The sequence below is a fragment of the Rhinocladiella mackenziei genome (assembly GCF_000835555.1).
Source record: "Rhinocladiella mackenziei CBS 650.93 unplaced genomic scaffold supercont1.5, whole genome shotgun sequence".
NCBI lineage: Eukaryota > Fungi > Ascomycota > Eurotiomycetes > Chaetothyriales > Herpotrichiellaceae > Rhinocladiella > Rhinocladiella mackenziei.
The window spans coordinates 1,795,407-1,810,798 of NW_013550600.1; the positions used below are offsets into that span (position 1 = coordinate 1,795,407).

General features: G+C 51.4%; 6 protein-coding genes across 6 annotated transcripts; 4 read left to right on the plus strand and 2 right to left on the minus strand.

Moving 5' to 3' along the window:
• Positions 1-255: 255 nt before the first annotated feature.
• Positions 256-1,408, plus strand: Z518_07133 (uncharacterized protein; the record flags this gene model as incomplete). Its single annotated transcript, XM_013415262.1, has 3 exons — positions 256-347; positions 405-433; positions 486-1,408. The coding sequence occupies 3 exons, from the start codon at positions 256-258 to the stop codon at positions 1,406-1,408; spliced, it is 1,044 nt and encodes a 347-aa protein (XP_013270716.1).
• A 255-nt stretch (positions 1,409-1,663) lies between these two features.
• Z518_07134 (uncharacterized protein) lies at positions 1,664-2,688 on the plus strand (the record flags this gene model as incomplete). The annotated part of the gene is made up of 2 exons (XM_013415263.1): positions 1,664-2,108; positions 2,198-2,688. 2 exons carry the CDS (start codon positions 1,664-1,666, stop codon positions 2,686-2,688), a joined length of 936 nt encoding a protein of 311 aa, XP_013270717.1.
• A 1,034-nt stretch (positions 2,689-3,722) lies between these two features.
• On the plus strand, positions 3,723-5,443 carry Z518_07135 (uncharacterized protein; the record flags this gene model as incomplete). The annotated part of the gene is made up of 2 exons (XM_013415264.1): positions 3,723-4,119; positions 4,176-5,443. 2 exons carry the CDS (start codon positions 3,723-3,725, stop codon positions 5,441-5,443), a joined length of 1,665 nt encoding a protein of 554 aa, XP_013270718.1.
• Positions 5,444-7,787: 2,344 nt separating this feature from the next.
• On the plus strand, positions 7,788-9,984 carry Z518_07136 (uncharacterized protein; the record flags this gene model as incomplete). Its single annotated transcript, XM_013415265.1, has 3 exons — positions 7,788-8,010; positions 8,066-9,915; positions 9,967-9,984. 3 exons carry the CDS (start codon positions 7,788-7,790, stop codon positions 9,982-9,984), a joined length of 2,091 nt encoding a protein of 696 aa, XP_013270719.1.
• A 481-nt stretch (positions 9,985-10,465) lies between these two features.
• Z518_07137 (uncharacterized protein) lies at positions 10,466-11,092 on the minus strand (the record flags this gene model as incomplete). The annotated part of the gene is made up of 2 exons (XM_013415266.1): positions 10,466-10,969; positions 11,066-11,092. The coding sequence occupies 2 exons, from the start codon at positions 11,090-11,092 to the stop codon at positions 10,466-10,468; spliced, it is 531 nt and encodes a 176-aa protein (XP_013270720.1).
• Positions 11,093-12,099: 1,007 nt separating this feature from the next.
• Positions 12,100-15,303, minus strand: Z518_07138 (potassium/sodium efflux P-type ATPase, fungal-type; the record flags this gene model as incomplete). The annotated part of the gene is made up of 2 exons (XM_013415267.1): positions 12,100-12,692; positions 12,741-15,303. The coding sequence occupies 2 exons, from the start codon at positions 15,301-15,303 to the stop codon at positions 12,100-12,102; spliced, it is 3,156 nt and encodes a 1,051-aa protein (XP_013270721.1).
• Positions 15,304-15,392: the final 89 nt, after the last annotated feature.

Genomic DNA, 15,392 nt, shown 5'->3' on the forward strand with positions numbered 1-15,392 from the left:
TAGGTCTATTTGTTCGCCGTGAGTCATGATTATCGCTTCAATCTACGGCGTATCTCATCCTCAAACCGTCACCCCCGCCGTCGGAGAATAGCTGGCTAAATGCCACGCCGTCAGTGGTATTTATTGAAAGAGATCTTTTGCCTGGATTTTTCAGTGCAATTGGCCTTCTTGCATCTCCTATCTCTTGTTCCATCCAATCTCCATTTCACTTCTCATCAGACTGAGCAAGCTCTTTCCTAACCTGTTTTCCGAGCCATGGGGCCTTCCGGTGACCAACTTCCTAAAATGCAATACAGGTTTCTAGGCCGATCGGGACTCCAAGTGTCTGTGATTTCACTCGGTGGATGGTACGGAACACATAGTCCTCCATTTTGCTCCACAACTACAATGCTAACCTCTAACAGGGTTACCTATGGCGGAGCCGTGGGTGACGGTAAGAGATCGGCCCGACTTAATACTCACTTCTCCCCTAACTCAGAAATCAGATGTGGCCTTTGAATGCATGAAAGCGGCCTACGATGCTGGGATCAACTTCTTTGATTGCGCCGAGGGATACTCCGAAGGCAAATCGGAAATTGTCATGGGCCAGGCCATCAAAAAGTATGGATGGAAAAGAAACGACCTTGTCATCTCCACCAAGATCTACTGGGGCAGTGCGTTTGGTGAAAATCCCGTCAATAATGGCGGTCTTTCCCGAAAACACCTAATTGAAGGGACCGAGGCGGCACTTAAACGATTGCAGTTGGACTATGTCGATTTGCTTTACTGTCACCGTCCAGACCGAAATACGCCAATTGAGGAGACGGTTCGAGCGATGAACTACTTGATCAATACAGGCAAGACATTCTACTGGGGGACGAGTGAGTGGAATAGCGAGGAGATCGCAATGGCCTGGGCATGCGCAGAAAGGCTCAATCTCATCGGACCAGTGATGGAGCAGCCTGAATACAACATGTTGGCCCGAGACAGAGTGGAACGAGAATACGCCCTGCTGTACGAAAATTACGGACTCGGTCTCACAATCTTCAGCCCGCTCAAGACAGGGATTCTGACGGGAAAGTATAACGATGGCATTCCTGAAGACAGCAGAATTGCCAAATCCACTGAAGGATTCACCACGAACCAAAGGGAGAGTTATGGGAATGAACAATGGCAAAAGGCTCTTACTCAAGTGAGGCTATTGAAGCCGGTGGCGGAGAAACTAGGCACCGATCAAGCGACCCTGGCGCTGGCCTGGGTTCTCAAGAATCCGCATGTGAGTTCAGCCATCACGGGGGCATCAAAAGTCGAACAAATTGCCAAGTCTGTCACAGCATTGGACTTGCTTCCGAAATTGGACGACAAGGTCATGGCTGAGATTGATGATATATTGGGGAACAAGCCCACCCTCCCATACAGGAGGCTTTAAAAAGTATCTGCGTATTCAATCACATATGTAGTATGCCAAGTGAGCTTCAAAATCCATCTCGGCATTGGCGGTTTGCCCTCAGCCAAGCACGAACCGGTGGAAGGGATCATTAGGGGAAAAAAATCTCCGCAAATTGATGATGTCAACGACTTCGCAAACTTCCTTTCGACTACATCAACAACTGAGCAAGATGCTGTCTTTCCTTCTCTGTCAATCGTTCGTGTGAACTTCGATTACTGTTCTATGTGCTTCATGATGAATCCCGCACGAGTCTTAGCCAGGTCACGCGCCGGTCGCTCCCTGAGCCCCTCGGTGTCCCAACGATGCATCTCTTCCTCAGCCTCCCGATTCAACGAAAGAGTCCATCCCAATGCTGAAGAACATCGCAAATATCAGAAAGAGAAGCCCAATAACCCTCATATCACAAACACGAGCTCGACCTTCCACAATGATATGCCCTCGATAGGGAAGGATAAACCTCCTCCAGACCTGCTCAGCTCAGTCGACCCCCACTACGTGCCCAAAGACCGAGCACCTGAAAACACAGAAAGAATGACTGGAGGGACACAAGCGGGAGATACCGACCAAGTAAGGCCGCCATCAGAGTTTGGCGTTGGTGAAATGGAGGGAATTACATTCAGAGTTGAGCCCGTACGCCGCACGGGTGAAGATCTCACGACGATGCGAGCGAGATTATTATGTTGGTGCTAAAAGCTCCGTGTGCCGAAATATCATGACGGAGTTCGCTCGAATTTCACAAGATCTTCCATGCTAACTGATGTTTTCTAGACCAAAGCAGGAAACGGGGGATATTAGAGTCGGACCTCCTTCTCTCCACGTTCGCGGCAGCCAATCTGTCGTCCATGAACCGGTCTCAACTCGAGCAGTACGATCTTTTCCTGGACGAGAATGATTGGGATATCTACTACTGGGCTACCCAATCACCAGCCAATTCACCATCGTCACTCGCGTCTGGGGAGGGTGATTCAACAAGCACGCCCAAGGCACACACCTCTTCTGCAAATCCGGGACAAACTCAACAGACTGATGCATGGCGACAAGGAGCTCCACGAAGTGGTGAGTGGGCTCAGACGGTTGGGACTTTCAAACCGGCATACAGACCGGTTCCGCAACGATGGAAGGAGAGTGAAATTCTGTGCATGCTACGAAAACATGTGAGAGAACGGAGCGCTGGTGGCGTTCTCGACGATGTGCAAGCTGCCCCAAAGAGCAAAGGCAGTGGTCTGGGGAGAATGCCTGACGTTCAAACCTTCGATTGAGGGTCTCCTACTATACATGGCTACCAAATTGTATTTGTCAACGCACGTCATCCGGACATATCGCTCGAGAGGTAGACAAAACGCGAACTCACTATAAGCCGCCACGAGTGAGCCAGCCTTGTGCTTGCTTACAAAGTGCTAGCTACCAGGCGATAATATGAGCCACGTCTTTCCTGTGGTATTTCGTTATATTGTGGATCGAGATGGGAAAGGGTTGGTAAGCAAAAACATGTGAGCAAAGGTGTATCTCGTACAAAAATTTAGCATGTGGCGCAGGGTCTGCATTGGGGCGGCCATCTGAGTACGAAAAGATGACGTGACCGGAAGTTGGAAGCGCAAGATAGGGGGTTATTCCGCTGAAGGAAAATAAAAAGGCGCTGTCTGACAATATTAGGAACCCAACACAGCGCGCCTAGTCCTACAATGCCTTCTTTAATGTCTTGGTCAGACCACGCATGTCATGTTCAAGTTCAGGGCGCCGGAATCTCGCCGGTATCTCTCCCGGCATCTGTCATCCAGAAATTCATTCGATCCAATACCATGGCCGATATTCCCATACATTCCCACCCACGAATCCACGCACGGCTATCGAGCAAAAACCCAACCACGTTCGTATCGTACATCCTCCACCTCAAAAGCTACTCTCGAAGAAGTCATGGCCCAGGACACAAAGCGAGCTCTGGTTTTCGAAATTAACGCCGGAGGTGCCATCCCATCCTCGTCACTACTCAGGGCTGGTGTGCTGGAGTACGTCTGCTTCGTCATATTTTCCCTCCACCACAGTTCAGACTGTCAGTTAATTCTGTCAGGGCCTGTGACTAGTCAGGCTTCATTGTCGAAATAAAACATCGCGTCGGCTATAAGCTATTTAGCTCTATGTCTCAGTCCGCCCATATGGAGCCTAGATGACTTTGACTCCGACTTTCACGGTGTGGTTCGTCTCGTAGCCGGCCTGCAAGCGGAGAATTCCTCTTTTATTTTTTTGTGACGCCAAGTCCTTGTCGCAGAGGATTCACACTTCGCAAGATATTACCATGGCGAACGAATCAACGATGACGGAAGAACAAAAGAAAGACACATACCTGAGTCCTCTCGGGGGAGGACAGCCGCAACCACCGTCACCGCTGACTCCAATCTCGTCACATCGAAGTCAAGCCCCTGCCAGCCTATACTCGACTCGATCCTATGTCGATGGCCACAGCACATATTTCAGGCAGGAAGCAGAGCAAGGCGATGTCCCGGTTGGGGAAAAAGAAGTTGATGTGGAAGGTAGCCCCAATGAGAAATCCTTCGAAGTGACTTGGGACGGGCCCGATGATCCCATGAATCCCAAGAACACGAGCCTCGCCAGGAAATGGCTTGTCGTGATAACGTTGGCCTTTGGCTCATTGTGCGTCACTTGTACCTCATCGTTATACACGACGACATATGGTTCGTCGATACCTCCCATTCCTCTTCCAGCGCACCAGCACTGACTTGGATAATAGAGAAAATGGATGCCGAATTTGGAAATTCCCGAATCGTCGCAACTCTCGGTCTGGCTCTTTTCGTTTTCGGCTTGGGGTTGTCGCCCATGTTCCTTGGTCCATTGTCTGAATTCTACGGCCGTCGGCCCATCTATATCTTGGCCTATATCTTTTTCACCATCTGGCTCATTCCCTGTGCCGCCGCCCCGAATATTCAGACTATGCTGGTGGCTCGGTTTCTGGACGGCTTCTCGGGAAGTGCCTTCTTGTCTGTCGCCGGAGGCACCGTCGGCGACATGTTCACTCGCGACACACTTCAAGCACCGATGATGGTCTACACCGCCAGTCCTTTCATCGGTCCAGGTATTGGACCCATTATCGGCGGATTCATCAACTACAACACTTCCTGGCGATGGTCGTATTACGTCCTTCTGATCTGGTCCGGCGCCATGCTCGGGGCCATCACCCTCCTTGTGCCAGAGACTTATATGCCCGTCGTCTTGCGTAAGAAGGCACAGCAGAAACGAAGAGAGACGGGCGATGACCGGTGGAAGGCTCCGATTGAGATCCTTGAGCAATCTCTTTTCTGGACGGTGGTGCGATCTCTGTACCGGCCGTTCATGCTTTTATTCATGGAGCCCATGTGTTTCAATTTGTGCCTGTTATCGTCAATCCTTCTGGGGATTCTGTATCTGTTCTTTGGCGCCTTCAACCTGGTCTTCTCCGAGGTGTACGACTTCAAATTGTGGCAAGTTGGTCTCTCATTCCTTGGCCTCCTGATTGGTATGTTGTTGGCCATGGCTTCGGATCATTTCTGGCACAAGAACTATCTTCGACTGCTTTCAAATCATGAGAGGAGAACTGGAGAACGCAAATCCGAGCCAGAGTATCGCCTTCCCCCTACCATTGTCGGAGTATGGTTTTGCGTGGTAGGACTCTTCTGGTTTGCGTGGACAATTTATAGGCCCATCCACTGGATTGTACCCATCATCGCAACATCCTTCTTTGGATTCGGCATCATTTTGTGCTTCTCGGGAATCTTCACGTTCTTGGTGGAGGCTTATCCCCTGTACGCCGCAAGTGCACTCTCCGCCAACTCATTTGCTCGCAGTTCATTTGCAGGTGCCTTTCCCTTGTTCGGAGTGCAGATGTATAACACACTCAATTTTCATTGGGCAACAACCCTCTTGGGTCTTCTTTGCCTGGCGATGGCCCCTTTCCCCTATCTGTTCTTCATTTATGGCAAAAGATTGCGGCAAAAGAGCATGTTCACCAACCTTTCGGCTTGAAAAGGGGGAAGGGGATTTATGCTCTGAGCCGAACTCGAAAAGCCTTCCTCGTGTATGGCCGGTACCAAGCGAGATGGCCACCGATAAAATCTCCCCTTATAGTCGACGCACCCACCTATAAACTCTCCGGTCGGACATGTTTGACATCGGACAAGGAATCCTTTCAAGTTTCTTGAGAAATGCTGCCGGGTGCCGCAGAAATTCATCCTGGAACCCCAAAACCGTTCCCAGCAAAATGGTAGTGACTGAGTCGACGGTGGAGCTCGATCTCAAAGATTTCGGGACTATAAGGCTGTCTCACAACGGAGGGACGCATTGTCAGTGGCATGAAGCATTAGGGGTTGGCGTTATTTCATATATTGTGCAGCGTCGTCGAGAGGCATACCATCAGGGGTCAAGAATTGGATAGCAGACGCCCGTCAAAGGCGAAATGTTACACAAACAGGAATACGGTGAGTGCTTCGGAATCATGGCACAACCTACCGGCTCGAAGCACCGTCGTCCAATCCAAAGCATGCCTGAGTGTTTCTGTCGATGTGGACGTTGTCCCTTGGTTTGAGGGGTTCGTGTGCCGGTCAGGAGCCTCTCTCCCTCGGATTGGATGTCAAACAAGTTGGTGGAGGGTCACCATGCGTGGCAAACTTGAGTTATTTTGATCGACTTAGAGGCGCGACTTTTGATAAAACCAATGGATGATTTCTCATGTCCTGGGTCTTTGGGGAGCCTCGGCCGTGGAGTTCCGGATTGAAGGGGCATCGATCGGGTAGAAACGGGCAGCCTCGCAAGGAGGGAGTAGAGGAGGGGCAAAGCGAGAGGGTGGTGCCGATGCAATTTTGCAGCCTGATGTTAACTCGATCAAGGCTAGATCGTAAGGAACGGGAGGACCTTAAACTCTCTTTGGACGGAGGGTTTGTCGTGTGCATGGCGTAGGACCGTGAGGACCAATAGGTTTGCGGGTCAGCCGTGTTTGGAAGGATGCCGGTTGGTATTGGCGTGTATGGGGTGAATAATTCACGGAGCAGACGGGAAGAAATGGAGGAGAAATGAGTGGCTTACGAACTGGAGGACGGAGAGAGGGAGAGGGAGCGCCCGGAAAGAATGAAATTTGTTAGGCGAAAGGGAGCCCCGAAGTATTGTAAGTCTGGGGCCCTTGACGGAGGGAAGCAGGCTGCGGCCATCGGCCCCTCATTCCCAGGATTCATTTTGGTCCCAAGTTTTTGTGGGGTCGCTTGTGCGCCAAAGCGTAAGTTTCAGCCCAAGCTGAACGGGGCAATTCGCTGGAGTAGGAAAACTTCAGAAAGAAGTATCTCATTGGTATGCTACAGGCGAGAGAGTACCAACACATTATGTACCAAGCACGGAAAGTGATTCCCAGCCCGGAGCCCCATCCTCTCGTTATTCTTTGGCCGCGCCTACTCATTCGCACTAATGCTGCAAGCAACTTTTGTCCCTAATCGTCTCCTGGCGGTGCGTCGCACCTCGACTTCCCCCTCCATTCCATTTTCACTTCTGTGACTCCATTTCTACCCTACTCTTATTATGCCATACGCACACCACTACTATGACCAGATCATTACCTCTCGGTGACAGCGACATCGACAGTGACATCGACACTGATAACAGCATCGAAGCCAGCGCCGACCCGGACAAGCGCCACATTGGCATCCGACTCCGCGTCCCGAGGCCTGGATTTGCCCGCATCTAACCAAAAAATCCTAGAACAACCTCGCCATGGCCCAGTCCTAAACAACAACACAACCCTTGCAAACATCTAGATTTCCCTCGACAAGCCATCGACTCCTTATATCGCTCTCCTACGAAAATCCTCTTTTTCTTGATCCGAATCCACCATCACCAACCTTTGTCCTCCCTGCGCGAAGCAACCTCTGAATGGTTGTCTACCTCCCTCTGTCATACCTCAACAAAGTCGCACTACGTCAATCGCCCGACGAGGTTGTGCAGTTTGGCTGCAAAACCAAACCAGCTACTGGTCTCCAATCTTGCGCCGCTGTCATACAAATCTGACGGACTCTTTCCCACTTACCACGACCGCTTTGCAACCCCCTCAATCACTCTCAAAGACCCGAGCACTTGGTCTCTATTGGGCGGGCGGCGCGCCATCTTACTCTTCGCGAGATTGACGTGATTCTGCCATCCAGAAAAGACCTCCCTTGACAGCGAGGGTTGCGTGGGAGAACAACCCTTTGGTCAGTGTTCCGAGCCCGGGAAGGAAGGGGGGATAAACAATACGATCTCTCGGTCTGGCGTCGCTATTGGCGTTCTTGTGCGAGTTTCTTCGCAGCTTGCATGATCTGGCAGGAACTGATGGTCTGTTTATAACAATATGACGGCCTCAGAAGTCGACGATGGCCATTCTCGTTCGGCCTCTCCCGAAGACAGCGGAGCCGAACACATCCTTGATAACATGGCCGAAAGAGAGCCCAAGGACGATAAACAAAAGCAACGGAATGGAACCCAGCCCACCAATCCCAAGGACCCTTCCCGACCCAGAAGGAAGAAAGCACGCCGAGCATGTTACGCCTGCCAGCGTGCTCATTTAACTTGTGGTATGTTTGAATTTCCACACGGAAACCCATTTTCCGGCTCTAATCTTCTTTGCAGGTGACGAGAGACCTTGTCAAAGATGCATCAAACGTGGCCTGCAGGATGCTTGTCAGGATGGAGTTAGAAAGAAGGCCAAATATCTCCACGATGCGCCCAACGAGGCTCTCATGCCTGGAGTGGGTGGAAATCATTTTCATAATCCCACCTCAAAGCGGAGCTCGACCATGACCAGTGATACCTCCTCCCAACAACCTTTCTTTCAACAGGCGCAACCCTTCCATAATTTTCCAAATCCCGCCCCAATGCCCCCTCCCATTCTCCATGAACGGAGCATGAGCTCGACCAGCTTCACACAACAGTCACCGCTGAGTACCAATTTTACCAATGCCGGATCGCAGGTCCCGCTCCAGAGTCCAGTCATCGGAACCGACCAGTCTGCTGCAAATAACATGAACGCTCCGGCTTGGCCTGGGGCAGTGTTTGATGATCCGGCAATGTTCAATTTTGACATTGCCAGCATGAACTTTGGAAACCATTACGGTGCACTGGAGTTTGGAATGCTTGGACACATGGCGACAAATGCCGGCGAAACTCCTCCCAGTAGTGACACCACCACACAAAGAGGATCTATGTCACAGCAGTATCGAATGCCTCTCGGACTTCAAGGGGAAAGTCCGACAGCACGCCAACAGTTCTATGGTGATGCGATAATGTCTGACTGGTCTAACGGTGGCGATCCTTATGGGACACATGGACAGGGTCGACATATGGCGCCCAATGCCTTTGCGATAGAATCGAGTGCGGCGCATTGGACTTCACCAGATACCAACGGCACCCCAACCAATGCTGCCAAGTTTGAAGATTCACCGATGTTGACCAACGCCGCTCTTCAAGTTCCGCCCTCCACCATGGGCAATAGTTCGATCAATTCATCATCAAATACAGTTGATAATCGATCTCGTCAGCTGCCACCCATTTCGACCCCACAACTCAAGGCCAAATCTCAGTTACCGGTAAAATCAATCAAACGGCCCAGGGATCCTTCGTCTATCTACACCACGGTCACCAGTCCCCATCCATACACGGCCGGATTTCACAAATTTATTGCCTATTTGCAGAAACGATTTGCAAATCATCCATCCAAAACACTGGCCATTGCCAAATCCTTAGCATCTATCCGACCTTCCTTTATTGCGACCACCAAGACGTTGAATAGACAAGATCTCGTGTTCATGGAACAATGCTTTCAGAGGACTCTATGGGAATATGAAGGATTTATCGAGGGTGTCGGCACCCCCACAATTGTGGCCAGGAGAACGGGTGAGGTCGCCGCGGTCGGAAAAGAATTCCAAATCCTGACCGGGTGGACCAAGAGTGTTCTTCTGGGAAAGTCCCCCAATCTCAATGTGAATCGAGGACAATCTGGTCAAACTCCTGCCGCCGGATCTGGTACCAACACGGCCAGAGCAACAGGTTTCAATACCCCAACTCAACGGGGGCCATCAGAAACCGAAAATGGCGAAAAAACAATGCAACCCGTCTTCCTGGCCGAATTACTGGACGATGATTCGGTAATCCAGTTTTATGAAGATTTTGCCCGACTCGCATTTGGAGACAGTCGTGGCAGTGTCTCGGGAAAGGGAAAACTCCTCAAATATCGAACGAAAGATGACGAGATTGCACAGAACCTCAACGCCGAAGCCGAAGCACGAAATGAAGAACCCAGACAGAACAATACCGTGGAACCTCAACGCCAAAACGGTACGGTCGCTCGAATGAAGAGGGATGGCATTTCGGGCGAAAAAGGGATGCAGAAATTAGGATCTGCGGATGGCAAAGTGGATTGCACATATTGTTGGACGGTCAAACGGGATGTTTTTGATATACCCATGCTCATTGTGATGAACGTGAGTTGCCCTCGCCCAGCACGGGACCCTCTTCAAGCTGACCTTTTCTAGTTTTTGCCTTGTATATAGGCGCCCAAATCTTTTTTATTTTTTGTGAATGGTTTACATCCTACGATCAGTTATAGTTTAAGTGCTGGATTGCTGGTTTTGGATCAGAAAAATGGGGATTTTAACGAGGGCAAGTCGTTCACACACCTACAAACAAGTACGCCCATTTCAGGTGCAGATGCGGCCCCGTATGGGTTAGAACATTTATTGGAGTGGAAAATCAGCATCGCGCGAAGCTGTTTCTGTGTTGGCCGCCACGATTCGCAAGAGATGTCTTCGTGACCACCTTGAGAGTGGGGGCAAATCTCTATACCTTATGCTAAGATGAGTTAAGTTAAGATGAGTTGAACCTGACTCACGAAAAAGAAATCTATTGTGTCGTGTTGCGTGTTGAGAGGGCCGAGTTTAACGTCTCGCTCGTCGACCTCTCTGACTCCTTTTCTTCTCAAACCCTCACCACCGATTCCATCGGCACACCCACCCAGGTACCTCGCTTTGGTCCTCAGTCTTTGCTTTGATTCTGGTTCTGGTTATGGTTTTGATTTTGATTCAACACCTCCCTCTCCGCCTCCTTTGCATCCATCCCCGTCTTTTCCACCCACTCGAAATCCCTCAACCATTTTTCGTCTTCAAATTTCCTGTAATGTTCCCTTGCTAGACTACGCCTCGCAACCTCGCAATCCGTTTTAATGTCCTCGACCAGTGCCTCGCGGCTCACGTAGTCGAACTGGGGCCTTATGAACCCGAGGATCAACAAATTGAGCGCGGCCCCGTAGAAGTCATAAGCAAACTCGGCGAGGACGTGGACTTCGACGGAGCGCGTCGTGTTGTGGTAGAAAGGATTATAGCCGATACTGAGGACCGCTGGGTGGACTTGGATGGAACACAAAGGTGTGTCGGGGGAGGAGGCGAGAGATAGACCAATGAAGCCGTAATACACGCCGGAGGAGAGGGAGGGGTAGGAGGATAGACCGGAGGGAGGGATGTTGGCGGTCGGTATGCCGAGCTATAATGGGAAAAGGGGAACAAAATGTTAGTGAAGAAAGTAGCCAGCTTGGTGCGAAATCGAAATCAAAAGGAGGAAAGGGGATGTGAAAGAGACAGGCTTTCTCTTCTCTTCATGGTCCATGTTCAGGCTCTGATTTGGATCATATTTCCCAACCCGAACTGAGATCGTCGAACATTATTCCGTTAAGGACTCAGAAGTTGTTCTTGACTTTCTTCTTCAGGCTTGTCGTCCGAGTTTCACTCTGCCTTTCGGGGCGAAAACTGGGAGGACAAGCCATAGGATATCTCATAATTGGATGGTTGGATCTTTCCACCTCCACCAGTCATGGATCCTTGAACAACCATTTCAGGGCAAGAGTTTCTTTCTCTTCTCGCTAATATGGCGACCATATTTCCTTCAGCTCTGCCAACCGTGTGGACTGACAGATCCCCCACAGTGCGATGTCCCAAAATCGAAGCTCGTAAAGAGCGCGAGGAATACTCACCTCTTTACTCCCTCTTCCAAACCCTTTAATGACTGGTCCACACAGCTTGATCGGGAATGGGGGTTCGGGGCCTGAATCGGGCCCTGCGACGGGATCTCGCGGGCCATCTGGTCGCATCTTTCTTATTCTGGCTTTTCCAGATGGGTGGTCTTGCGGCTTCCCAGTTGAAACAGCCTTGCGTGACTGATTGGAGACGCTGCTGTGGACGAAGTGGTGTGAGGTTGATTCACTGGGAGTTGTGTTTCTGGGGCACTGAATAATATTGGATTCGGGTTGAAATTGAACCCGAGTCTATATTGAAAATGAATGGAAAAGAATCCCTGCCTCCAGACGAAGTAATTCTAGCCAGAAGGACACGGATGAGTCTGTCAGACGCCCCTTGTGTACAATGCGTAATCAGAACAAAGAGACGAGGAGATCGTATGGAAATAGGCGAGAATTTGCAAACGAGCTTATCAGAGGTGTACATCGACACTGAAGTTTCTTCTATCGGGTTCCAGCCAATCCCCCCAATCGGAAATTGGTACAGCCAAGGCAAGATTCGAGGCTCGCGTATCGTCATCGGGAATCTGAAAAGGCGTACACTACGAATTTAGAATGGGATCGTTGATATACTCAAAGAATACCTATTCCATTGTCTAATCTATACACTGGCAGAATAACCGACACTGGGCACGAGTCTAGAAGACCTCCTCCCCGCCCATTTTCTCCCTTCATCCACCCAGAACACCGTGCTGGTTATGCATACTAGAGCCAAGAGGTCCCATGCTCCTAAAGCTTCGGTCTGAAAGACCCGTTGTAAAAATGGCAAATAGATCACACAGAGCTGTCCGGCAAGACTGCCGGCCACTGCGTAGTTGAACATCTTGTTTCCCAAGAGTTTGATTTCACCGAAGAGAACCGATTTCGACTCCGATCGGCACGTGAGCGCATTGAACATGTCAAAAAGGACAAACGTGGTGAATGTCATGGTGGTATCGCGTTTCGTGACCACGCGGGTGCGTAAGGGAGTATTGCTGGACTGGAGACTGGCCGTTGGATCGTCCACGTCGACCATTTCATGAATATATATTGTCAAAGTACCCGTCATGATGATCATGGCGGACGTGAGAACTCGGCGAATGAGACGTTTCGTGAGCACATTGGCGTTTCGAGGTCGAGGTGGCTGCATCATGACACGAGGATCCACCGGTTCCACCCCGAGGGATTGAGCCGGAGGTCCATCCATCAGAATATCTGTCAGGGGTTAGTGATGGGCCGACGTCCAGTGTGGGGTCGACTTACTGATCCAAAGAATCTGCATGGCATTGAGCGGATTCTTGAACCCCAACATGGTGCTCAGGAGCACCAGCGTTAAGGCGGCCACGCTCGTGCTCAATTGAAAAGTGATAAAGTTTTGAATGTTGAAAAAGATGCCCTTGCCTTGTTCAATGGCTCGAAGGATCGTGGAAAAGTCGTCATCCGTCAGAATCATATCGGCGGCCTCTTTGGCCACGTCGGTCCCTAACATGCCCATTGCCACTCCAATGTCGGCCTTTTTCAGTGCGGGAGCGTCGTTGACTCCATCGCCGGTCATGGCCACCACATCTCCCCGCGATTGAAGTGCACGAATAATCTTCATCTTATGGTCGGGACTGGTTCGAGCGAAAATCGTCGTCTTGCCCATGACTTCGGACAGCTCCTGTTCGGACATGCGATCCAGTTCATCTCCTCGCAGCACCGACCTCGACGTGGAATTTGCCGGATTGATGGGCATACCCAAATTCCTGGCAATGGCCACGGCGGTGGTTTCCGCATCACCCGTGATCATGATGACTCTCACTCCACCAGTCATTAGCCGTCGGATGGATCGATGGACGTCCTTTCGCGGCGGATCATTCATGCCGACCAGACCGGCAAAACACAAGCCCGTGAAAATGTCTGTCTCGGCCGGTTTCTCGGCCGGCTTCTTCATCCCACCCGGTGTCGAGCTTCTGCTACCTCCCCGTTTGCTTCTGAAGGTGCCACTGGCGAATGCAATGACGCGAAGGCCTTCCTCAGCCATGGCCCTCGCCGCCACATTGGCTTCCTGACGACGATTCTCGTCAAGGATCACCTCCTGTCCATCTTTGGTCAAATACGTGTCTGACCGACTTAGGACTTGTTCGAGCGAGCCTTTGATATACGCCGTTTCAGCGCCCAGACCATATCCGTTGGTCAGCTCTCCGAGAGCACTCCGAATAGCCACGCCCATCCATTTTCGTTCCGAACTGAAGGGTGTCTCGCTCGTTCGAGGTCCGATTTGTTCCCGAATGTCGTCTTCTCCATACGCATCCAGCAAATCGAGCATGGCGATGTCGGTGGGTTGCCCAAGCCATCTGCTTTTGGTATTGGTGGATGACCAGTCTCTCGTCGAGGAGAGGACCGCGGCCGACGCGGCCGTGGCGGGAGTTCCGGAATTGGTGTGCGCGAGTCGCCCATTGTTCGCGATATTGCCAATTCGGAAAACGGACTTCATGGCGGCGGTGGGATGTGCCGACGTATCGATGGGAAACGGTTGACCGGCATCAAAATGCCACATTTTCGTCGCCGTCATATGATTGAGGGTTAACGTGCCGGTCTTGTCACTGCACACCACGTTGACGGATCCCAGGGTTTCCACGCTGGGAAGTTTTCGAACGATGGCTCCTCGTTTGGCCATTCGGAGGACCCCCAGGGCCAGCGTCACCGTGACAATGATGGGTAAACCCTCGGGGATCGCGGCCACGGCGAGGGATACGCCGATGGTGAAAAGATCCAGAGGTTTCTTGCCCTGGATCAGACCAATAATCATGATGATTCCAATGACCACGAATGACATGTAGCTGAGTTGCTTTCCCAGCAGATCCATGGACTGTTGAAGCGGCGTTCGTGGAGCTTCAATTTCTTGCAGAGACAACGAGATCGTTCCGAATTCGGTCTTTCCTCCTGTGGCGATCACAATGCCCTCCCCATGGCCTGACCGGACGAGCGTACCCATAAAGGCAATGTTGTGCTGTTCATTCAAGCGGACGTCCGCCCCCACCGTACCCGCCGCATTGTAAGGCTCCGGCGTGCCGTGATGTTCGGATCTGGGAGGAGCTCGGTCGAGTGCCGCCGCATGCTTTTCCACCGGTTCATTTTCACCCGTCAAATTGGATTCATCGATGGTCAATTCGGAAGAATGGGTGATTCGGATGTCGGCCGGAATGCGGTCGCCGGTGGAAAAAAGGACCAGGTCGCCTGCCACCAGCTGAGCGGCCGGTATGGTGGTAGACAGTTTCTGTTCCGGTGGCGCATCTGGTCCATTCGCCAAAGGCTCCAACTCTGTCCCGTCATTTTCACCACCGTGACCTCGGGCATGTGCGCCCGATCGCAGACCAGCACGCCGGACATGGGCATGATAAGGCACGAGCCGGTTCAGCGCCGCGAGTGATTTCTCCGACCTGTATTCTTGAACAAATCCGACCGTGACCACGATGGTGACAGCAAGCGCAATGCTCACCGCATCATCCGTATTACCGATGAAGAGGGAGATGGCCGCCGAGCCAAGGAGGAGAAGGATCAAGGTCTCTTTGAATTGCTTCAGAAATCTCTGCCACAACGGTTCCTCCTCTTCATGGGGTAATTCGTTGGGCCCATCCTTTCCCAGCCTTGCATGTGCTTCGGTTTGAAACAGTCCATGCGTGAGAGAGGTTTGGAGTCGTTCGGCCGTCTGCTGCGGACTCAGAAGAGAATAGGACGATGTTATTGAGGAGGAGCTGCCTGCAAAACGCGCTGGGCTTCGTGATCGGCTAGGGGCAGATTCTGTATTGAAGACAGGCAGCGCAGGGACCGATAATGTTGACATGATTGCATGATGCTAGATCAGTCGTCGCCCCATCCTCCACGCACAATGCGATTGGGAGCACAGTCGCGGTGGAACAATTTGTTGCAACC